General features: G+C 32.9%; 1 protein-coding gene and 2 long non-coding RNA genes across 3 annotated transcripts; all 3 read right to left on the bottom strand.

Moving 5' to 3' along the window:
* Nucleotides 1-856: 856 nt before the first annotated feature.
* Nucleotides 857-1,367, bottom strand: LOC131626358 (putative defensin-like protein 179). Its single transcript, XM_058897176.1, has 2 exons — nucleotides 1,283-1,367; nucleotides 857-1,203 (listed from the first exon to the last, which is right to left on the bottom strand). The coding sequence occupies exons 1-2, from the start codon at nucleotides 1,341-1,343 to the stop codon at nucleotides 869-871; spliced, it is 396 nt and encodes a 131-aa protein (XP_058753159.1). The 5' UTR covers nucleotides 1,344-1,367; the 3' UTR covers nucleotides 857-868.
* Nucleotides 1,368-11,661: 10,294 nt separating this feature from the next.
* Nucleotides 11,662-12,258, bottom strand: LOC131626357 (uncharacterized). Its single transcript, XR_009291108.1, has 2 exons — nucleotides 12,167-12,258; nucleotides 11,662-12,071 (listed from the first exon to the last, which is right to left on the bottom strand). It is a non-coding gene; the product is annotated as an uncharacterized LOC131626357 (long non-coding RNA).
* Nucleotides 12,259-12,795: 537 nt separating this feature from the next.
* On the bottom strand, nucleotides 12,796-15,452 carry LOC131626356 (uncharacterized). Its single transcript, XR_009291107.1, has 4 exons — nucleotides 15,192-15,452; nucleotides 14,916-15,008; nucleotides 14,473-14,578; nucleotides 12,796-14,302 (listed from the first exon to the last, which is right to left on the bottom strand). It is a non-coding gene; the product is annotated as an uncharacterized LOC131626356 (long non-coding RNA).
* Nucleotides 15,453-24,103: the final 8,651 nt, after the last annotated feature.

The raw sequence follows: 24,103 nt of genomic DNA, 5'->3' as shown, positions 1-24,103 counted from the left end.
TCAATCTTTAATTTATACCAAAAAGTATTTTAATATTGTTCTCCTAAATAAATTTAAAAACCAGTTTCACATTTACCACTGTTAATAAAAATACATAATTAGTATTTAAACCGATTTAGAATCTTTATTTTTTGTTAAAAAAAATAGCATAATTTCAATTTGAAATATGAAAATTTTATTATTTATAAATTATTACATATTCAATATCTTTATGATAGTTAAAAATATATAATTTAATAATTTAATAACCCCGTTACTTGTTATATATAAATAATAATTACAAATAAGTAATAAAACTGGATTTTTAAATAATATTTTTATAATTCGTATATTATAATAAAATTAACCTCTACAATTATCAATAATACAGTTTTAAAGAAATATTTAATATAAATCTAATAAAAAAAATATCATTCCAAGCTTTGGAAAAATAAAACAATGAACACAAAAATATATTTAAATTAATGTATAATCTTTATTTTTATTAAAATAATAGAATAATTTCTATTTAAAATATGAAAATTTAATTATTTACAAATCATTATATATTCAATAATTTTGATGATAATTAAAAACATATTTATTAATTATTTAATAACTTCGTTACTTGCTATATATTAAAAAAGAATTATAAATACATAATAAAAAATTATTTTTATAATTTTTATATGACTCGTATATTATAATAAAAGTAACCTCTACCATCATCAATAATACTAGTTTAAAGAAACACTTGACTTAACTCTAATAAATAAATTATCATTTATATCAAAAGAAAAAATAAAACACTGAACACAAGAAAAAAAAACATTTCTTCAAATAAACAAATAATATTTGATTGTATTTTATACTCCAATTTAGTACAATCTCAATTGTAATACACACAAAGGCAAATATTCTGATCAAATTCTTTTACACAGTTCCCAAAACCCGAGTTAGGATATTTACTTTGACACTCTTTCTTACACCATTCATAATTATGTTCATTAGTGCAAACTCCCAAACCAATAGCGCAAGGAGGTGCTGCTAGTTTTGGTGGTGGTCGATCAAATGAACAAGTGCACAAGTTTAAGAATGAGCATGATGCTTTTAAAACACGAACACCACTTGCATAAGATTTACACCGAGTAGTGCAATCTTCTACTTCACCACATTTACCCAAAATCTGTGAGCATTCACCACACTCTATCTCGATAATTTGAACTGTGGTTGGAAAAATGAGAAAAATCAATTAGATTTATAATTTAATAACATGAGTAATTGTGGAGAAGATTATTATTACCTGCAAGAACTAAAACCAAGATGGCAAAGAAACAAAAAGATTTTGACATTTGGTTCGTCATTACACAATAGTAATAATTTGCAAATTTTTTTCTGTTGTTGTTTTACTCCTATGATGATGTTGGTATTTATAAAAAAATAAACATTGAGATTAGGATAATGATCTAAAGCATAGACAATTTAATGTAGGAGATTTTATATATATAAGTCTTTTTTTTTTAATTGATAAGTATTAGACTTTTTTTTTTTTTTGTGATTGATAAGTATTAGACTTTGTAATTAGACTTTTAAATATTATTCCTAATATACGACACTTTTAAAAGAAAAGTCTAAATGCCACACTTTTGACCAAAATATAATAAAATAATGGAATAAACCAACCCATGGGTGGATTGCAGATTTGGTTTTTGACGTTTTTATCTGATTTTTCGTATTAAGGCATTATTTAATAAAAATATTTGATAGTTTATAAACTAGTTGTTAATAGTAGATGAATGATAGTTTATAGTTTTTTTATCTGGTTTTTTCGTATTAGAGCATTATTTAATAAAAATATTTGAAGTTAGTTGTTAATAGTAGATGAATATAGTTTATAGTTTTTTTATTTGTGTAAGCAAGATATATTAAAGAGATGAGACAAACTACTCGACAAAAACTCAAAAAGGACCACAAAAAATTAGCAACTAAATAATTGGTCATTGATGAGTTAATTAAATTTTTTGGTAAAATAGCAATTTCAATATTAATTGATAAATGAAAAATAAAATAAAATAATAGTATTAATTAATAGTTAAATGATTATACAATCTTTTATATATTATTAATAATAAATTATTTTTTATTAAAATTAAACAACAATGAACATAGGTAAACAATTATATATATATATATATATATATATATATATATATATATATATATATATATATATATATATATATATATATATATATATATATATATATATATATATATATATATATATATATATATATATATATATATATATATGGAGCATATCAAGTGAGAGCATTTTTAAATGAGAGATGAGAGTAAGAAATATCAAATACATTGACAGTGTAAATCAGTTTTACACTGTCAGTAAATTGTAACCGTTAAATATTTATTGAATTTTGAATTTTATTTTAAATATATATAAAATAATATTTGTAAATGGTTGTAATGCACTGACTGTGTAAAGAATTTTACACTGACAATGCATATCCATTAAACCTATATATATATATATATATATATATATATATATATATATATATATATATATATATATATATAATTAAATATTATATAAAAATATATTAATTGGATATATGTAAATTTTATCAATGGACAGAAAGATAGAGTAAGAGGAAGCAATAATGGAGACTGAGGCTGGAATCAATGGAGGAAAAAGAATGGAGGAAGCTGGAACAGAAAAGATGAAAAATATTATAGAAAAAATGGTATAAAATATTTAATAATTTTTTTAGGTATAAAATTTGACTTTTCTATTCATGCATTTAAAATGTTTTATTTTATTTTAAATTATAATAAAGTGCTAAAGATAGACAAAATTTATTTAAAATAATAAATATAAAAAGTGAAGAATTTGAGATAAAGTCATAAAATAATCTTTAAAAAAATTACAAACTATAAAATAAAAAATAATTACCAAACAAAACAAATTTTTTTAATTTTGTGACTTGTAAGGCCAAAAGTAAAAAAAGTTAGCTTTTGATTTTACCAAACCAGAATCTAAAATAATAATGTAAAATATGTTGAATGGTTTTTTTTAAGAATATAATAATGAAAAGTCTCAAATTTTATATTTTCAATGATAGTAGTTAATCTTTTACAAACTCATTAATTGAATGGTTTTTATTTTTCTTGCTGGGAGTTTTTTCATTCATGGAAATTATATCCCATCAACTACTAAAAAACCATAAAGGATAAGAATTGTCTAGAGATTTGTGGCGCTTGGTGTGGTTGATGCGAAGGGTAGGAACAACCTTTTGTCTAAGATTGAATCTTTGGAGTTGGGGGAGGTAAGGAAGGAGAATAAAGAAGGTGAACAATGATTATAGGCTCATTGAATATTAGGGGGGGAGCGAATGTGCTCAAAAGAAGGAGGATTGGTGCGTTGATTAAAAGAGGTAACGCGGATGTTTTTCTAATTCAAGAAACAAAAATTGTTAACATGGAGGGTGACTTGGCCAAGTCTTTTTGGCATTCTTCGGAGGTAGATTTTTCTTTCTCTAACTCGATTGGTAGGTCGGGAGGATTGCTCATTTTATGGAATAACAAAGTGGAGGTTATTAATAGTTTTAGAGGTGAAGGTTATTTAGGGATAAAAGCTTGTTGGGAGAATAAGTTTTACTACTTGATTAATGTGTACTCTCCGTGCCTTAGGACTAAAAAGATGGAATTATGGAAGAAGTTGCTTGAGTTAAAGGAGGTCTTTAAGGATGGGGATTGGATAGTGGGAGGAGATTTCAATGCAATAAAGAATTCTAGAGAAAGGAAGGGTCGCGGTTTGTATGTGAATAATAGAGAGATGGAGCTTTTTTCGGAGTTCATTGATAAAAGCGAGTTGGTGGATATTCCTTGCAAAGGAAAAAAGTTTTCTTGGTTTAGTGGTGATGGGAAGTCGATGAGTAGAATTGATCGTTTCATTGTTTCCAACGATGTTGTGTCTAGATGGGAGGTTACGGGTCAACTCATCGGTGATAGGGATATTTCGGATCATTGTCCAATTTGGATCGTTAAGGATCATAGGAATTGGGGTCCTAAGCCATTTAAGTTCAATAATGAGTGGTTTAGGTATGACTCTTTTATTCCTTTTGTGGAGAAGGAATGGAAAAGTATTAAGGTGGAGGGGCGAGGAGATTTCGTGTTAAAGGAAAAGCTCAAAATTTTATTAATTAAATTGAGAGCTTGGAATAAGGAGGTGTTTGGTAGAATTGATTTGGAGATGGAGGAGGGTGTGAATAAGATGAACGTGGCCGATGAGGTATTGGCTTCCGATGATGTCTTCGACTTTGATAGTGTGATGGAGAATAGGAAGGAAGCTTGTTGTAATTTTTGGAAGAACTTGAGAATTAAAGAAAATATGTTGCTTCAAAAGTCGAGATTGTGTTGGATTAGAGAAGGAGACTCCAATAGTAAGTTTTTCTATAAGGTGTTGAAACAAAGAAGAAGAACTAACCATATCGGTCCGATCCTTTCTTCGGACGGTATGGCGGATTCGGTGGATGACGTTAGGGAGACGGTGTTCAAACATTTTGAGAAGAAGTTTGCCGAAGAGGAGTATGCTAGACCTATTTTAGAGGGTATTCCTTTCAAGACCCTTAGTGAGGAAGAAGCGGATTTTTTGGAGAAACCTTTTCTTCAAGAGGAGATTAAAGAGGCGGTGTGGGAGTGTGGAGGAGACAAAAGCCCGGGTCCGGACGGGTATTCATTCCTCTTCTTTAAAAATTGTTGGTTCTTTTTAAAAGAAGACTTATTTAATTTCTTTAACTACTTTTTTGGAGGGAACAATTTGTCTAAGTCCATCACGTCATCTTTTTTAACTCTAATTCCAAAGAAGCAAAACCCTTTGAGTTTGGATGATTATAGGCCCATATGCTTGGTGGGTTGTATTTATAAGGTGGCGGCTAAGCTTTTGGCGGGGAGACTTAAAAAGGTACTAAATTCTATTATTTCATCTAGACAAACCGCTTTCGTTCCCGGAAGATATTTGTTAGATGGGGTGCTTGTAGCGAATGAGGTGGTTGATTATGCGAAGAGGACGGGAAGTAAATGCACTCTTTTCAAAGTAGATTTCGAAAAGGCATATGATAAGGTGAGTTGGTCTTTTCTCTGATTCATGTTCAAAGCTTTGGGATTCGGTAATAGATGGATGAAATGGATGGATCTATTGGTGTTTAAGAGTGACATGTCAGTGTTGGTGAATGGGAGCCCTTCGAGAGAGTTTGGTGTGTCTAAAGGGTTGAGACAAGGAGACCCTCTTTCTCCTTTTCTCTTTGTTTTGATAGCGGAAGCGCTCACGGCATTAGTGAGTAAATCTATTGAGTTAGAGGAATTTCAAAGTTTTACCATCAAAGGAAATAGTAGAGTGGATATCCTCCAATTTGCGGATGACACTTTATTGGTGGGGGATGGTAGTTGGAAGCATATTCGGGCAATCAAGGCGGTTCTTAGAGCCTTTGAACTTGTGTCGGGTCTTGGGATTAATTATCACAAGAGTAAGTTGATTGGTATTAATCTTAGTTCTCATTTTTTGGAAGCCGCGTCTCACTTTTTATCTTGTAAGGTGGAGGAAAGCAAGTTTAATTTCCTTGGAATTCCGATTGGGCATAATCCAAGGTTGGAAGCTACTTGGGATCCGCTTTTGTTCAAGACAAAAGCTAGACTGAATGGTTGGACTAATCGCTTCTTGAATTTAGGAGGTAGGATCACGCTTTTGAAGTCGGTGCTTAGTTCCCTCTCCATCTTCACTATGTCTTTTTACAAAATGCCGTCGAAGGTGGTGAAGAAATTTAATAGTTTACAAAGTAAATTTCTTTGGGGAGGATTAGAGGAGAAAAAAAAGATTCATTGGGTTAGATGGAAAGATGTTTGTCTTCCCATGGATAAAGGCGGGCTTGGCGTGAAGGACATAGCGTTATTCAACATTTCTCTTCTTAACAAGTGGAGGTGGCGAATTCTTCAAGGTGGAAATTCTCTTTGGCTTAATGTCTTAAAAGGCCGGTACGGTGATTTATCGACATCCGTTTTGATTAATTGTAAGGTTAGTAATTCTACCTCTTTTTACCGTAAAGTTTCTTCTTCTTCTTCTATTTGGTGGAGGGACTTGGTTAAGATAAATTCTTTGTTGCATGCGGATCCGATGGTTGACAAGGTTAAATTTAATGTTCATAACGGGTTCCACACGCCGTTTTGGGAAACCTCTTGGTTGGAAGGAATTCCTTTGAAAGAAGAATTCCCAGAATTATTTTTAAATTCTATTTTGAAGGGCGTTTCGGTGGCGGGAATGGGGGGGGGGTGGATTGAAGATTCGTGGTGTTGGGATGATTTTGGTATAAGGGGGGAAGAAAATCTTTTAGAAGCGGAGTTGTTAAAGTTGAAGGGCCGGTGGAAGAATTTACCGGGTGGAGACAAGGTTGCGACTCGGTTAGTTGGACCGAAGGACCGTTGTTGGATTTTTCGGTGGTTTCGTGTTATAATTTTTATTTGAAGTTTCATATTCCGTTCGGACCTCCTAATGTTCATGATGGTGTTTTTAGTATTTTGTGGAAGTCGGGGGTCCCGTTCAAAATCAAGGCCTTTGGTTGGAGACTTTTTCTCGATAGACTTCCAACGATTGATGGTTTGGTGTATAGAGGTATGAATTTGTCTTTTGAGGATACTAAATGCGTATTGTGTGGTAATGTCCCGGAGGATAGGAATCATTTCTTTTTTGGATGTTTGGTGGGTACAAAGATATGGAATGACATTGCTTATTGGATTGGTAAAGGGGGAAATAGGGAAAAGGAGTGTTTACCGCATTTTATGGAGTGGCACTTGTTTTTCCGATCTCATAGGATTAGAGATAGTAAATTGGATGTGGTGTGGCTAGCCACCGTTTGGTCCTTTTGGTTAATTAGGAATGGAGTGCGTTTTAGGAAGGAAGCTTGGAGCATTAACAACACCGTTTGGAACATCAAGTTCTTGGTTTGGAAATGGTCTTTTTGTGGAGAGATAACTCATCCCAATTACTCTTTTTACGACTTTAGTAAGGATCCGCTCTTATTTCTTTCGTAAGGGTATTTGGTGTGTAATTTTTCTTTTTGTCGAGCATCCCCGCTCCGCCTTTGTAATCGGGTTGGAGAACCCCTTTGTTCTCCGTTTAATATATTTTCTTGATTACAAAAAAAAAAAAACCCATCAACTACTAAAAAAACACATCGCTATTCATAAATTATATCTTAAATCAAAATGATTCACCATTAAGAAATCAATTCCCATAGAAGGAGAACAAGAAAATCTCTCACCAATCTCTAAGTCAAGGTAAACACGCGATTCGCTATTGGTGCAAATAAAGCATAAGATTCAGAAGTCAATTCGTGATGATGTTAGAGTTCACCTCATATTTATCTAAAGATAATATAATTACAGACTTTTCAAATGAACCAAACTACAGCGTGTCGAGCCATACGATAGCCACCCCTACCATTAGCCTTACCCATTAAGGAAACAAAAAACTCAAAACAGACCAAAGGATCGTGAGGGATAACTATCTACAACCCAAGCATTTAAAAATTATATACCATAACGACAAGATTATCTCACAAGTAGCAAAAAGATGAGCAACCGTCTTCACCAAATACCACACAAGTGATATGAAATCCTAATAGGATATCAAATCACCCCTCTTTTAGACAAGTTAACTCTAAATAGGAGTCTACTTGAAAAAGTATATAGGAGAAGGCGAAGATCTTAGACGAGACCCTACTACTCCAGATGGGGAGAAGAATTTATCTTTCTTCTAGAGGTGGAACCGTAGAAATGGCCGGGTTAACCCGATGGACAAGATAAGATGAAGTCATAAAAAAATAACCATCTCTAGAGTGCATCCAAATTCACTTATCCTACTCTTGGGTAAGAATAACATCTTAAAGTAAAAATAGAAAATCATAAAAAGAATGGGTATCCCTCTAAAGAAGAAGGATTTGCACCACCAAAGATCCCAAGTCAAAATCCCATTAACAACCACCCTTATCTCTCCCACCAAGCCATCATACAGAGGATAGATGGAAAACTAACCAGAAAACTTAGACTTTAGGGAAATTCTCCTTAACCAAGGGTCCTTCAAAATGGAAGTTTGAGAACCCCGACTCAACTTTTCTAAATACACCATCAACAAATCAATATGTATCACCTTCCTATTTTTCTCCAAGAAGAGATAAATCTTTCCACAAGGAAGAGGAAGAACGTAAACCATGGACCCTACCCCCACTAAGTGAGAAAACAGATAAAACATTATACAATTGGTCTTATCCATGCATCGAGAACGCGTGAAAGCCAGAAGGTTAGAAACCATGCAGCAGGCTACGTGTCGAATGTTGAAAACATATCCATTAAAGGCAGTTATTTATATATTAGTATATATAGTGTTTCCAGCGTTAGGAACAAGGTGGCAACGTCATTGTAAAATCTCTACGAAATTCTAAGTACCCAAGTCAAAGTGAGAACGAGTCTGTGAGAAATATGTATGATTCTGCAGCCCAAATTTTATATTAAAGCAAAGCACTTTTCATCTAATTTTGCTTACCTTCCTAGTTTTTACTTGTTCATTTGCAGTTTATTTTATAATATACATCAACACATTTGAAACTTTCGCTTTCCTTTATACTTTCAAATATTTCTAGTCATTTTTAAAGTCGATTTCTACACTTACAACAACACCTAAACACTTTTTCTTAAGTAATTATGCAAAAAATGTCATAGGATTTTCTAGTTTGATCTTGCTAGTAATTATTAAAAACTAACTGATTGTTTTCCAAAATCACCGGTAAACAAGTTGGCACGCCTAGTTGGACCCTTTTGTTCAAAATTTTCCAATTTCATAAGTGTTGCATTCTTTATAAATTGTTATTCATGCATGAAATGTTCCCAATGTTGATGAATGTATGTGTTTAAGAATTAGTAAATCTCTCCATGAAATGACGCGTCCACCTTTGAATAACACTCCTACTTCTAACCCACAGAGAAATTCTCCAAATCTAAGAGAACAACCGTTCGGATTGATGTTGGAGAGGTTGTTGTTTTAACCCAAGTTGGAACAATTGCTCCTACAGTATCTTTGAAGCCAGTATCATCGCTAATATCGGATGAGGCAGTGCCCCACCATAATCAGGGAGTTTCCAAATTAATCCCACGGTCATAACTCCAACTCCAGGAGACCCTAGGCTACCTTATCTTTCAATTTTATCATTTCCTATGTGTAGTGGAAATTAACAATATGGTATGCCCCCAACGGTTATGGTAGGCCTACAAATAGGTACATTGACGTATGCTGAAAATGCAGTGGCTACGACATCACCTTATAATACGCATCCTGCCTCAACTTCAACTATAAATAACCTCAGTCGAATGGAGCCACTACTGGGAGGGTAATGTTATATTCCTCAGAAAATGGTGACGTTGAACATGACATCTCTTATGTCTATGATGCAACAGATGAGCGAAAGTAACCACGAGATGGTTAACAAGCTTACCTAGCAGAGTGGGATGGTGTTCAACGCCTTGATTCAGAACACCAACGAGAGTTATGAATTACTAGCCAACCAAATGAGTAAAATAGCCGATTTCTTCGGTGCTCCTCAGGCCCAGGTGTGACCAACTCCTCAAATCTCAAATGTCAGTTATGTGGAAACGCCGAACAGCTGGGGGGTGTTAACCAAGGGACACAACTGCTGGGATTTTGACTAACAAAATATCCCACTCTAAAAGAGGACGAAAAGTATGTAGGTCAAAACAACCCAATAGTAGGGTTGATGAACAGACACTAGGACGCTGACCATATTTAGTAATATCTAACAAAAAAACTTGGAGGGGAAAAAATATAGCTAACGATGTCGAATAGATTTTGGTCCAAAATGGGCTTAATATTTTCCTCCATAGACCCAATTATGTGTCCACACTATCAGAATATGTGATGCAGAGCGAACTTCCTGGAGGGTGGAAAGTCCCCAAATTCACAAAATTTGCTGAAGACACCAACAAATCCACAGTCGAACACGTTTCTAGGTATCAAACTAAGGTTGGTGATATTGCCAATAATGAGAATCTGAAGATGAAATACTTTCCATATTCTATGAATAAAAACACTTTTAAATGGTTTATCACACTTCCTCCTCACTCCATACATATCTGGAGTCAGTTAGAGAGGGTATTCCTTAAAAAGTTCTATGTGGTGTCATACCCTAAATTTTACCCAAAGATTTTCATCTGTTTATTCTTCCGTATCAACATATCATGACCATTTCATTTGATCTTTGAGCCTCATATGCATTCATCATTCAAAATTAAAAAAATTAGGCAAAATACCCTTTTTGGTCCCTTATGTTAGTCTCGGGGTTCATTTTGGTCCCTTAACTTCAAAAAGTGTCACATTGGTCCCTTAACTCTTCAAAAGGTGTCATTTTAGTCCTTTTTGTCACATTAGCGACGGAAAAACTCAAAAATTGGTCGCTATTTCCGTCGCTAATATGACAAAAAGGACTAAAATGTCACCTTTTGAAGAGTTAAGGGACCAATATGACACTTTTTGAAGTTAAGGGACCAAAATGAACTCCAATTTAACATAAGGGACCAAAAAGAGTATTTTGCCAAAAAATAATACATAAAGACCAAAAAGAGAGAAAGTTAACAATTTGACTTATTCTTCTAGGGTTTATCATTAATCTCATTTATTATAGGTCATGCTTCATTCCTTTAGGTTTTTAGGGTTTATTACTTGCATTAAAAAGTACTGTTTTTTATTAAAGTCAACAAAAAGTCAAATAAAATTCAACCAACTTTGAAACTTGGTATGCAAGGTGGTAACATCTTCCCCATACATCATTGGATTATAATTCAAGATGAAGAAGTTCTATTTTAAAGTTATAAAAATAATAAAAATTAAACGTTATTAAAATGCAGTTGTTGGAATTCAAAGACATGTCCTCTAAATATCTTTTTCCTTGAGTATCCGCTCAACTGAGAAAATATGTAGTATTTAAAAAAATGTAGCACACCTATAATATATACTTCATTTGTTCATTGACTGATATGAAATCATTATTGTAAAATATAGGGTTAATAAGTTTTTGGTCCCTCTAAATACAGTGGTTTTCAACTTTAGTCCCTCTAAATATTTTCTTCAAAGAATGGTCCCCCTAAAAATTTTAATTTTAACTTTTGGTTCCTCTTGCAATTTAGCAACAGTTTTTACAAATTAGCGACAATTGTAGCGGCGATTTTAGCGACTATTTTTTTGTTTAGCGACGGAATTAGATACCGTTTTAGCTACAATTTTGCCCTAAGGGACCAAAAGTTAAAATTAAAATTTTTAAGAGGACAATTCTTTAAAGATAATATTTAGAGGGACTAAAGTTGAAAACCGCTATATTTAGAGGAACTAAAAATATATTTAACCCTAAAATATATTATTTATAGTTGTGTTGTTTGTTATAGGATTTACAACAGAGTTTTAGTACAATAGACTCTATGGTACTAATCTCGTTCCTTCATTTTAAGCCACAACAGCTTCTTAGGAACCAGTGGTCATGATTGGATTAAGGATTAAGTATATTCAATAATAGAAATGAAAAAATAATAATCAAAGTAACAATAATGTGAAAATGTCAATTGAAACACTATTGTTAGATAAAGAAGGGAATACAACCATTTATTTTATTGTATTTATTTTTGTTAACTATAAAGTCAACGTCTATAAGAACAAAAGCAAAGATCATGCTCCCGAGAATCAACACAGGTCCCCCTACCCGTATTCGGATAACTCTTTTGACACTTATTATTGCAACATTCATAGTTACAATCATTAGTGCAAACTCCCATTCCAACAATGCAAACTGCTTCTCCTGGTGGTGGCCGATCGAAAGTACAAGTGCATAAGTTAAAGTATGAACATGATGCTTTTAAAACTCTAACACCTCTTGCATATGAATTACAATGAGCGGTGCATTCTGATTTAGCACAATTACCCACAATTTTTGTGCATTCACCATCTATCTCAATACATTGAACTGTGCTAGAAAAAAATGAAGAAAACATTAGTAAGAGTTATAATATAATTTGCTAGCTAGTAGTATAATTTAGCAATGGTGGAGAGTATTATTACCTGCAAAAACTAAAACCAAGATAGCAAAGAAACAAAAAGGCTTTGACATTTGGTTCGTCATACACAACAGTAACAAATTTGCAAGATTTTTTTATGGTTTATTACTCTTATATTGAAGTTGGTAGGTATTTATAAGAAAAAATGCCATTAAGATTAGGATAAAAGTCAAAGGCGTAAAAAATTTAAAGTGACATTTTAAATTAAATATTATTTTTTTTTAAAAAGGGAAATATTTTATTTAACACTTTATAATTCTAATGATAAGTATTACTCCCTCCGTTTTTTTATTATAAGTCGTTTTGTATTTTTCACACATATTAGAAAAATAATAATTGTTTATGAAAATGAGAAATTATGAATATTTTTACAAAATTGTGTTTGATAATTGAAAGATAAATTTACATAATTGAAATAAGAAAAAATAATAAATGTTTAAGGATATAATAGAATAAATATCATTAATATTCATTAAAATTATAAAACAATTAATATTTAAATACATTTTTTTCCTAAAGCGATTTTTAATAAAAAATGGAGGTAGTAATCTTTTAAAAAGCCATACTTGAATGATATGCATGTTGAAGTACTTCTGATGCAATAAACTTGCAAATACTAACCATTGAGCCAAATTTATAAGTGGTTAAGATATCAAAGCCATAAGGATCACAACCCACCAAGCAATAATAAGCAAGTATGTGCAAATTCTCAACCAGAAGTCGTAAAAACCTGTTAAAATACAAAATGAAAAATTAAAAACACCAAGTATGTATATTTTCAACTGGGGACACAGCTAGACAGATGCATATTATGCACTACAAAAAGGCAAGCTGGCATATGCCTTGAGAACATGACATGTAAAGGAAAGTGGAAGAGATTTTTCAAACATTCTTGTAGGAATATATGGGTAGCATACAAAGATAGAATTCAAACAAAGGTAGCATGGAAGTAAAATAAGCCAAGCTCTGCAGAAAATTGCTTATAGAGATGACAATGCAATGGTTTGCATTGCAGAACTGGTCATTTGCTAATCTCTAGAAAACTGCAACTTCAACATCGACTATCTTTTCAATAGAAAGTCTTAAGAAAACACCTCAAGGTTTATCCTTATTTTCCCGGTAAAATAATATTAAAGCATTTCTTCACCTTATTCTTTCTCAACAACTAATATGTACTGAAAAACACTTACGATATCTACGGAGAATAGTTAAGCATGTAGAGAATGTAATCAGAAGAAGGAAACTAAACAAAAGATGTGTAATGTATTGAACCAGAAAAAAGATACCATTAATTTCTTCAACATATTCTTATGATATTCTCAATTCTAAAGTTGGTTGCTAGCTAGTGTTATCAGGATAGTTATATAATCTCCTATTTATTTTGTAATTATATAATCAATCCTATGTAAAATGGATTGTTGAATAGTTTAAGCAGCACACGGTTCTAACATCACATGCTTGTGCTCTCTCTTTCAAGAAAAGTAAATAAGGAAACGTTAACCTTCGTATTTATCATGACATGCTCTTGCATTTTCCTTTTTCTCAACATATATAGGATCAAAAGCCTAAGAAGAGATCACCCTAATCCGTGAAATATGGTGGGTCCACTGCCCATTGAGAAGTTGTTTTGCCTACAACTGCTTCATCTCCAGTTTTCTGCCTCAACCCTTTTTTCTACATCAAGTTCTTCTTTTCAAACACCTTAGATGCATTTTCATGCATTTGTTATTGTTTTGCCTACCAGTGCCTTATATGCAGAATCCAGTAGTCATCTCGAACTGCATCACTCTAGCCAAAACCTCCGCCATCAAACTCATCACTTGACCCTCGGCGACCAAATGACAAGTATCATATTACATTTGGTTGTTCCCCTTTGAGCAAAGCCACCAATAAAAAGCAAGGCCTTTCAAGAGTAAAACATTTGTAACCCTTGATATCTTCTACACATATTCCAATTGCTTGAGTATATTGATCCACATTGATTATCCATCAAGATCAAACATTGAAAAGAAAGTGTAGGTTCTCTGTTGTATACTGGAAAACCAAAAACTAACTTTTAACTTATGAATTAAAATTGGAGAAGCAAAAGGAGACTTATCTGAGTTCAAACGCTGACGTCGGAGACTTATCACACTTCAACCTGCATTAACAAAGATTAAAACCCAATTAATGAGAAGTTACAGGAGCTTAAAGGCACACTAATTAGTCCTTTATTATATGTGTTTTCTGACACCAGATTATTTTGCAGCACAAATAACGTTATGAAACATGTATTTTTAATTGTGGTGAAAATTAATAACTAAAACTTACAGCTCAAAATTCAGATCATAGCAATAAGTAACAAATTTGACATCTTTTTCCATTATGCTTGCTTGATTTTTTGGGGGGTGAATTCTCAGTTGAAGTCTAATTCAACCTACAATAATACCAGAAAAACAAATAGATTGGCTACATACAATAGTTTAGTTCAGGTTTACTTCCAGTTAAATTATATTCTGCAAATTAGTTCAAGTTATGCATAATAAAAAATCAAGTGTCGTTAAGCAAGACCAGTACAACTACTGTCATTAAGATTGATATGAGTAACTTCTACTCCTTTAGGAACTTTAGGAAGTGTCGCAGCATCGACCACATAGTTGTGGTTCTTCAATTTTCATGTATCAATCAATATATCTAAATACCACAACAAAATAGATTCAAATGAATTTAAGTAAAACTAATATTATTATGTGGAATCCCATTGGTTTGCATACCTGGGAACTAATTTTAATGCACCCAGTTCGAAGGTTGTCAACGGGCAGATCTTCCTCCATGGTGACCGAATTTCATCTTGTAGGTTGTGTGTTCTAAAACAGGCATATTTCCGATTTAATTCTTCACAATTTCAACAACATAATATATATATATATATATATATATATATATATATATATATATATATATATATATATATATATATATATATATATATATATATATATATATATATATATAATAAGCAAGAAATACAAAAATTTGAAAGAATACACCTTCAAATTAACATTGATGATGCACTGATTAAGTTTTGGACGATGAGAAACCAGCATTCAAGTAATTGAATCGCGAATGCAATTGAAGCTCTACCGTCGAACTGTCAAACAGTGATGGTTGATTGAAAATATTTTGAAACCTAATTTCAAATTGGTTTAGGATCAGGATAGATTCAGAGAAATAAATTTTGAAGAGTATTTGAAAGAGTATTGTATGGGAAAACAGAGAAATTTGGGAAAGGGGAAATGAATTTGAAACCACCTTCAACTGTGCATTCATACTGAAGAAAATAGGAAAATGGATAATGTATCTTAATTTACATTTACATGGGATGACACCTAATTACGTGGAAAGTAAAATAAATAAAACCAATATTAAATAAATAAAACAAAAATAGGAATATTGCTTAAAATAGAAGCTTTAAAAAAAAGCATGTCACCTAGAATCATGACACTTGGCAAAGTTGCCAAAGTTCTCATCTTGCTATTTTCTATTGTATGATACACACATTTTTAAGACCAACATAAATAGTTATAACAAGATATTCACTACAAAAAATTTATGAGGGGAGAGATTTCCTAGCTAAATTGGCCGTCGCAAATGATTTACGAGGGTCCTGTCACCTCGTTATTTAGTTTGGGGTTTATGCCCTTGCAAAATACAGTCCAAATTTTCCTGCTTCAAACATACAGGCGTAGGCGCATACTTGGTGGTGCAGTTTAGTGAAGTGTGTCGGTAATTAGCTTGGGATTAAGACTCTAGCAAACTAACATGCTTGTTGAAATTTGTGAGGGATTTAGCCTCTCACAAATATCTTCATTGTTTTTTTTATAGGTTACTCCTGACCATTATTTACAATATTGTCAAAAATATTATAATTATATTATTATAAATATAATAATATAATTATAGTAATTTGACATTAATATAATAAATAAATATTTTAAAATTTTATAAAAATAAATTTAAATAAAACTATAAAATTAGATTATTCATGACTAAAATTGAATTAATAATAAATGGTCTCCATATCCAACAAAGTTAAACATAAAAATAAAAAGTTTCATATCCATACATTTGAATGATGTTCTTCTTCCTCTTTATCTTCCTCTTCCTCCTCCTCCATCACATATCCACCACTAGAACCTGAGTTTATTTGTAAACCATATATTATTCAAATTTTTGTGTTCGCTCATTTGAAATCTACTTTACTTCCTCATACTCCATTATTTTCCTCTTCATTTTTTCATGTATCTCTATTTCTTTTCTCCTCATTTCATCTTGTTATGCAACATTTCCGTTATATGTCATTTTCAATATGACCCATTGGGTTGGACTTGATTACAACACATTATCCTCGTTTACGTGGTTGTGAATTGAAGGACAAGGTATGTAATAAACTAGCCTAACATTATGTGTCAATTTGAAAAAGTCATACTATTTGTGTTTTCTATCCATTCGAACCTCAACAGTGTTATATTTTTTATTTATTTTTCTTTCACTAGAAGATGGATCATACCAGTCAGTGGCGGAGCCAGGTCTAATATTTTGAGGGGGCCGTGGATATTAATAATATATAGTATGATTTTAAATAGTAGTATGTAAGTGTAATTGCGACCGCAATATAGCTGATGCAGTAACTTTCACAATTGCATCGGACTGCAATTGCATAATGAATTAAAATCATGCACCTCAACGCTTTTAAAAATAACATTAGACGATTCCACTTATGGTTCTTTTAGTATTTTTATTGAAATACAAAATTTTAAAATATCAAAATTCAATTTATTTTCTAGGTAATCAAAAACCTTAACATCAAATATTTTTAAATAGTATATTTCAAACACATCTCAATTAAAATTTACGTTGCAACATCCGTAAAACACACCTATAATAACCGCAATCACAAATATCCACAATCACATAAGCGAGTGCAATAACAATATCAAATCGTGATAAATAATTTTGTAATAAAATAATATATAAAATTTTATGTATTAATACTAAAACTATATCATAATATATATTTTTAATGCATTTCTACTAATATAAAGGTTGTGATGGTATATGTTAAATTTAAGAGCAAACTTTAATGTTCACCCTACTGCCAAAAAAATATAAAAACAATAAAATAGCCTAATAGAGAATTAAAGCATGGACGCTGCATAACAAACCGCTTGGCCATTTTAACTGATTAGTCTTTTTTTAAGCAATTATTAGATATAAATATACATGTTCATTAAAATATTGGGGTGGCCATGGCAACCCTATGTCCTAACGTGGCTCCGCCACTGATATCAGTAGGGGTGTAAGTGGATAAGAAAAAACCAATTAAACCGATAATTTAAACCAAACCAAACCGAAATAAAATCGATTGTTTATGGCTTGGTTCTAAAACCGAACCAAACCAATAAAAACCAATGTGGTTTGGTTCGGTTCTCGGTTTTAATTTTTAGGAACCGCCAAACCGATGAACCGAACCAATGGAAATAATTACGCTCTAAATCCTTTATTCCACTCTTCACTAGGCTCAAATTTTGTACCTTTCCAACCATTTTCCATCTTTGTTTTCACTTTCTTCTTTTAAGCAAAACACGCATTTAGAACTAAACTCCAAAACATATAAAGTAAAAACCATAAGTCACAAAAACTTACTTTCACTAAACTAATTCTCTAGTTGTCTACCTCAAATGTTTATCTCACTATTGCCACTATGATATGTTATGGTATCCTTCTTTGGGTTCAAATTCTCTTCGTTAATTTTCATATTTGTTTTTACCTTTTTGATTTCTTCTTCAACAAAACTCGTTCTAGTCTTGTTACAAAATAATTTTTATGTGTATTTAAGGCGGAAACATGTTAATTGATGGGTGTTTTTCTGTGTTCTATTTGTTAAATTTTCAAATCTATTTCTAACATTCCGATGTCAACATTCAACTTTTATAGTGAATTTATTTCATTACGCAATGAAACTATGTCATTGTTTCATATATGGCTTAAGTGCAACTTGTAAGTTATTTGAAAAAATAGAGCATGAAATAAATGACATGAAATGTATTATTTTAAAAAATAATAGCATAAAATATATTGAAAAATATAATATTGGAAAATATATTGATGAATATAATATTTGAAAAAAATATTAAGAACCGATCAATCAAACCAACCCAAACTGAACCAAACCGAATAGTTGTGTTCGGTTATATTTTTGAAAAATGTTAGAAACCGAACCAAACCAAACCGATGAAGATATTATTGGTTCGGACCTTTTTTTGACCAAAAATCGATCCAAACCGATCCGATTACACCCCTAGATACCAGTCACAAGAAAAGAAGACAACTTTATTTTCCGAGTCCATATAATTATATATCAACTCGTAAATATTCACCATCCTTTATAACTCCTTTTACGGCTACACCATTGTTTATTATTTTCTTCCCTCAGTACATGTTTGAGTGTAAAATTTATATCTGTTTATAAAGTATGTGTACAATTCATTTGCACGTTGATGAGAGTCTTCTAACAAACTTTTCAAATGGATTATTTTAGGACTTGATGCAATAATGCATGATAATTGTTGCATGAACCATGCAGGAAAATAGACATGTGTGTAACCAATCGATGGTTGTTCGCCCGTACTTTGAAAATAGTAGGTACTAAATGCCTTATTTCAAAAAATAATATAGGTTAGCGAAGGTGACAAGTTGTTGAAGTGGTAAAGCAGAAAGCAAGAAAAGTTTTGGAAATATTTATCCGGAACGTGTCCACAGATATTAGTGATATCGATCTGTCATTCTACTGTTTCCGCAGTTATGAGTTTGGATTAAATGGGTTTTTAGTAAAAACGGAAAATATAACATATGAACATAAAACAAATACATTATTGATAAAGAATAGCTTATCTTGTTTGAATATAAACTACTCCTTACAAATTTATATTTATCACTCCGCTGAACTCAATCTACAATACTCATCAGAATCACCACATACCTCTCATATCAATGTCCATCTATGCAACATCGACGAGAGTTCAACTATATTGCTCTTTCGACAATGTCTCAACCGATCAAACAACACAAAAACATTAAACCTCGATATTATATGGATGTTAACCCCAAACCCTACGTCTAGAATCTAGAACTAACAGATGAGATAGTGACAATTGTTGTTTTTCTAGATTGAATAGGCAATTGTTGTTCAGTTAATGATTATGTTAGTCTTACAAGGGTATTGAAGGGGTAAGAGATGAGATAATGACTTACTGGTGTGTCATTTTGCAAAAGAGCAATTAGAGTACCAAATAAGAGATAAATAAAATTGGTGTGAATATATTAACAAACAAATCAATTGGCCTAGTGGTGTGGCGATGCAGCGGAGAATAGGAATTAACCCTATATTTTATAATTTTCTTTTTAATAATTATACATTGATTAATATCATTTTAATTTATTTATTTGATAAAAATCATAGCAGACCATTTAAAATATGGAGATTTTCTTAAATATTATTTATTTCATATTTCATCATTTTATGATAATTAAAAGCATTTTAATTAGTATAAATAAATATATAATAAATAATTTGGAAAAGGCAATAAAAATGCTTTTCATAATTCCTACATAATTAAAGTAACGTATATATTTATCATAAATACAATAACTTTTTTATTTAATTTATTACTTTTTAATGTATAGATTAAGTCTTTTATGCTAATTTTCAATCTTAAAGTATTTTAGTATTGTTCTCGTAAATAAATTTAAAAAGTAAGTTTTACATTTACCACTTTTAATAAAAATACAATAATTAGTATTTAAACTGATTTAGAATCTTTATTTTTTTTTTTAAAATAGCATACTTTCGATTTGAAATTTGAAAATTTTATTATTTACAAATTATTACATATTCAATACCATTATGATAGGTAAAAATATATTTATTAATAATTTAATAACCCCGTTACTTGCTATATATAAATAATAATTACAAATATGTAATAAAACTGGATTTTTAATTAATTTTTATATATCTCGTATATTATAGTAAAATTTACCTCTACACTCATCAATAATACAATTTTAAAGAAATATCGATATAAATCGAATAAAAAATACTATTCCAGGCTTTGGAAAAACAAAACAATGAAACATAAAGTATATTTAAATTTATTTATAATCTTTATTTTTATAAAAAAAATAGTATAATTTCAATTTAAAATATAAAATTTAATTATTTACAAATCATTATATATTTTATACTTTTGATGATAGTTAAAAATATATTTATTAATTATTTAATAACTTCGTTACTTGCTATATATATAAAAAATAATTCATTTTTAGTCTACATTGAGCTGAACATTTAAATTCTGTTTTCCGATGAGGGCGATTTCCGGTTGGGGTTTTCCGTTGGCCTCTCGGTGAACTACTGCGAGCGTATTCTTCTGTGCCGACGGCGGTTTCTGAAGGCTACTAGAGTGGTGTCGCGAATCCTATCATCTTCGGTTTAAATTCCTGGCTTTAGGGCTCAGGGACCTTGGTGAGAAGATTCAATCGATACTATTTTAGGGTTTCAGGGACCAACGTCGTTTTAGTGCTCTGCAGGTCATCTTTCTTCTTTTCCTTTTCGTTTTGTGACCTATTTGTGTCTGTGGTTACATACTTGGAGCGGTGTTTTCTTTCTTCGGTGTCTGGGGTTCCCGTTGGTGGTTTTTATGCTTTAGGATAAATCTCGACTGGTTTTCGGCGGTGTCTGGTGTGATAACTTTGGGAATGTATCGTAGATCTGTTCAGCAAGATGATGGGTGGAAGCAGGTGTCGCGGTTTCGTCAAACAGTTAGGACCTCCTTTCGGTGGGATGTCTTCCCGTTGGGGGGAAGATTCAGCAATCGTCCTGTTTTATCTAAAGAGGTGACTTCCTTCTACGTCTCCGAGTTTCTAGACACCTCCTCAGCGAAGGATTTGTTTGAGCTATTCGGGTGTATAGGGAGTGTGGTTGAGGTGGCTATATCGCCTAGAAGGAACAGTTTCGGCAAGCGGTTCGGCTTCGCAAGGTTCGTGGAGGTCGAAGATGGACGAATGCTCGCGGTCAAACTAGACAATGTTGTTATTGGGGAGAAGAAACTACACGTTAATCTTCCACGGTTTGAGAGGAAGCTGGGAGGTTTCTCTAGAAATCCTGTGAAGCCTTTTTTCCCGCACAGAGGAGGTGATTTCAACAGAGTGGGGTGTGTGAAACCGTTAGATCATTCCTTTGTCAACGTTGTTAAGGGCAATCCAAACAACAATAAGTTGAAAGGTGGGGAGGGCAATACGATCAAGGAACTTCTTTTTAATTCTCCGGAGGATATCAAAAGCAGACTAGACAAAGCGTATGTTGGGAAAGTGTCGGTGCCGGGAACAGCGTACAATATCCAAACTTATATGGAGATGGAAGGGGTATTTGCTGTTAAAGTTTCTCCGATGGGTGGTAATATGTGCCTTCTCGAAGAATCGGAGGAAGGATTCATTCAGGATTTGGTCGGTGAGGGGCAGGATTGGTGGAAGAATTGGTTTTGTGATGTCAAGAAGTGGGAGGCGGGTATGATTGAGGATCACAGAGAAGTGTGGCTGAGAATTTACGGCATTCCGGTACACGCTTGGAACGCGAAGTTCTTTGTCTCTTTGGCTGAATCGTTGGGAACCTTCGTTTGTATTGATGAGAGGACGTCTAAAGGTCTCAACTTTGACGTAGCCAGGATTTTGGTCAAAGTTCAACTGTCGTTTTTGGCCCCTCAATCGCTTACGGTAATTATCGATGGTAAGCGGTTCTGTTTAACTATTAGGGAGGACCGGTGGGGTCTGCCCTTCGTCGCTGCAGCCAATGATAAAGCTCCATCTACTTATGTTTCTTCCTCTGATTCGGAGGATCGACTCTATGGTGATGAGAATTTTCAGAATGATCTATTGTCGGCGGACGGTTCGGAGGAGAGTATTTCTCAATTCTCAACCAGGGTGCTTAGGGAGGTTGCTGTGAGTAAATCAAAAGAACTAGGAGACGATGTTCCGAGAGATAACAAGGCCCTGTTTGACGGTGGTGCGAGACAAGGTGGAAGCTCGGAAGGTGGTGTGGAAAGAACAGTTTCGGGGGAGTTTGATGATGCAGTTCAGAAGGCTCGCCAGGCTCGCGTTAATCTCAATATCACCGCTGCTAGCATTTTTGTTGACTCGAACACTGCTGCACCGTCCCAGTTCTCTGAACCGATGACTGTGTGTTCTGGTACAGAGCTAATTCCCAGCAAGGTGATTAGCTGTTCTCCCAGCAAGGTTTTATGTTCTTTGGCCAAGGATGAGGCAACAGCTAAAATCAATTTTAAGAAAAAGCTGAGATTGAAATTGATTAACGAGAGGGTAGAGAGGAAGAAAAACAGGAAGGGTATTAAGGAGGGGACGGTTCAGGAGGTTAGTGGAGCATATTTTAATGGCCCGATTTTGAATCCTATCAATATCTCGGAGGGGACAACGAATTTGGTGGTAAATGGTGACAATTCTATTTGTTACGGGGAACAAAATGAAGAATCGGATATTGGGAGAAATAATGAGAGGCAATAGAAGTTAATGGAGGTAGACATCGGGGGCAAGCTTTGTTCGGCTATTGTAGCTCTTGGGGTGGTTGACTCGAAGGGGAGGGAAAATCTTTTGAATAAGATAGTTTCTTTGGAGAGAGGGGAGACAAGGAAGGAGAGCAAAGAAGGTGAACAATGATTATAGGATCATTGAATATTAGGGGGGAGCGAATGCGCTCAAAAGAAGGAGGATTGGTGCTTTAATTAAAAAAGGTAATGCAGATGTTTTTTTTATTCAAGAAACTAAGATTGTAAACATGGAGGGAGGTTTGGCCAAGTCTTTTTGGTACCATTCGGAGGTGGATTTTTCTTTTTCCAATTCGGTTGGTAGATCGGGTGGTTTGATCATTTTGTGGAATAATAAAGTGGAGGTCATTAATAGTTTTAGAGGAGAAGGTTATTTAGGAATAAAAGCTTGTTGGGAGAATAAGTTTTATTACTTATTTAACGTTTATTCTTCTTGTCTTGTGAACAAAAAGATTGAGTTATGGAAGAAGTTGCTTGAGCTAAAGGAGGATTATAAGGATGGGGATTGGATCATTGGAGGGGATTTCAATGCGATAAAAAATCATAGAGAAAGGAAAGGCCGCGGGTTGCATGTGAATAAAAGAGAGATGGAGCTTTTTTCGGAATTCATTGAGAAAAGTAATTTGGTGGATTTACCTTGCAAAGGGAAGAAATTTACTTGGTTTAGCGGTGATGGAAAGGCGATGAGTAGAATTGATCGTTTCATTGTTTCCAACGATGTTGTGTCTAGATGGGAGGTTATGGGTCAACTCATCGGGGATAGGGATATCTCGGATCATTGCCCAATTTGGATCATAAAGGACCATAAGAATTGGGGTCCTAAGCCTTTTAAGTTCAATAATGAATGGTTTAGTGTTGATTCCTTTATTCCTTTTGTGGAGAAAGAATGGAAAAGCCTCAAGGTGGAGGGTCGTGGAGATTTTGTGCTAAAAGAAAAGCTCAAGTTATTAAAAGAGAAATTGAAAGCTTGGAATAAAGACGTGTTTGGTAGAATTGATTTGGATATGGAGGATGGGGTTAATAAGTTGAATGTGGCCGATGAGGTTTTGGCTTCCGATGATGCTTTCGACTTTGATAGTACCTTGGTGGGTAGGAAGGAAGCTTGTGGTAATTTTTGGAAGAATTTGCGGATAAAAGAAAATATGTTACTCCAAAAGTCGAGATTGAGTTGGATTAGAGAGGGAGATTCCAATAGTAAATTTTTTCACAAGGTGTTGAAACAAAGAAGAAGTATCAATCATATCGGTCCTATTATTTCTTCGGGTGGTGTGATGGAATCGGTG

Source organism: Vicia villosa, unplaced genomic scaffold, assembly GCF_029867415.1.
Source record: "Vicia villosa cultivar HV-30 ecotype Madison, WI unplaced genomic scaffold, Vvil1.0 ctg.000283F_1_1, whole genome shotgun sequence".
Lineage (NCBI taxonomy): Eukaryota > Viridiplantae > Streptophyta > Magnoliopsida > Fabales > Fabaceae > Vicia > Vicia villosa.
The sequence above is the reverse complement of the archived record's forward strand: the minus strand, read 5'-3'. Positions and strand labels throughout refer to the sequence as shown.

Bases quoted from the DNA above. Each gene is read 5' to 3' on its own strand.
- LOC131626358 (XM_058897176.1), bottom strand. From the start codon at position 1,343: ATGACGAACCAAATGTCAAAATCTTTTTGTTTCTTTGCCATCTTGGTT. The intron at 1,204-1,282 runs GTAATAATAATC...TTCCAACCACAG, and splicing joins CTTGGTTTTAGTTCTTGCAG to TTCAAATTATCGAGATAGAG.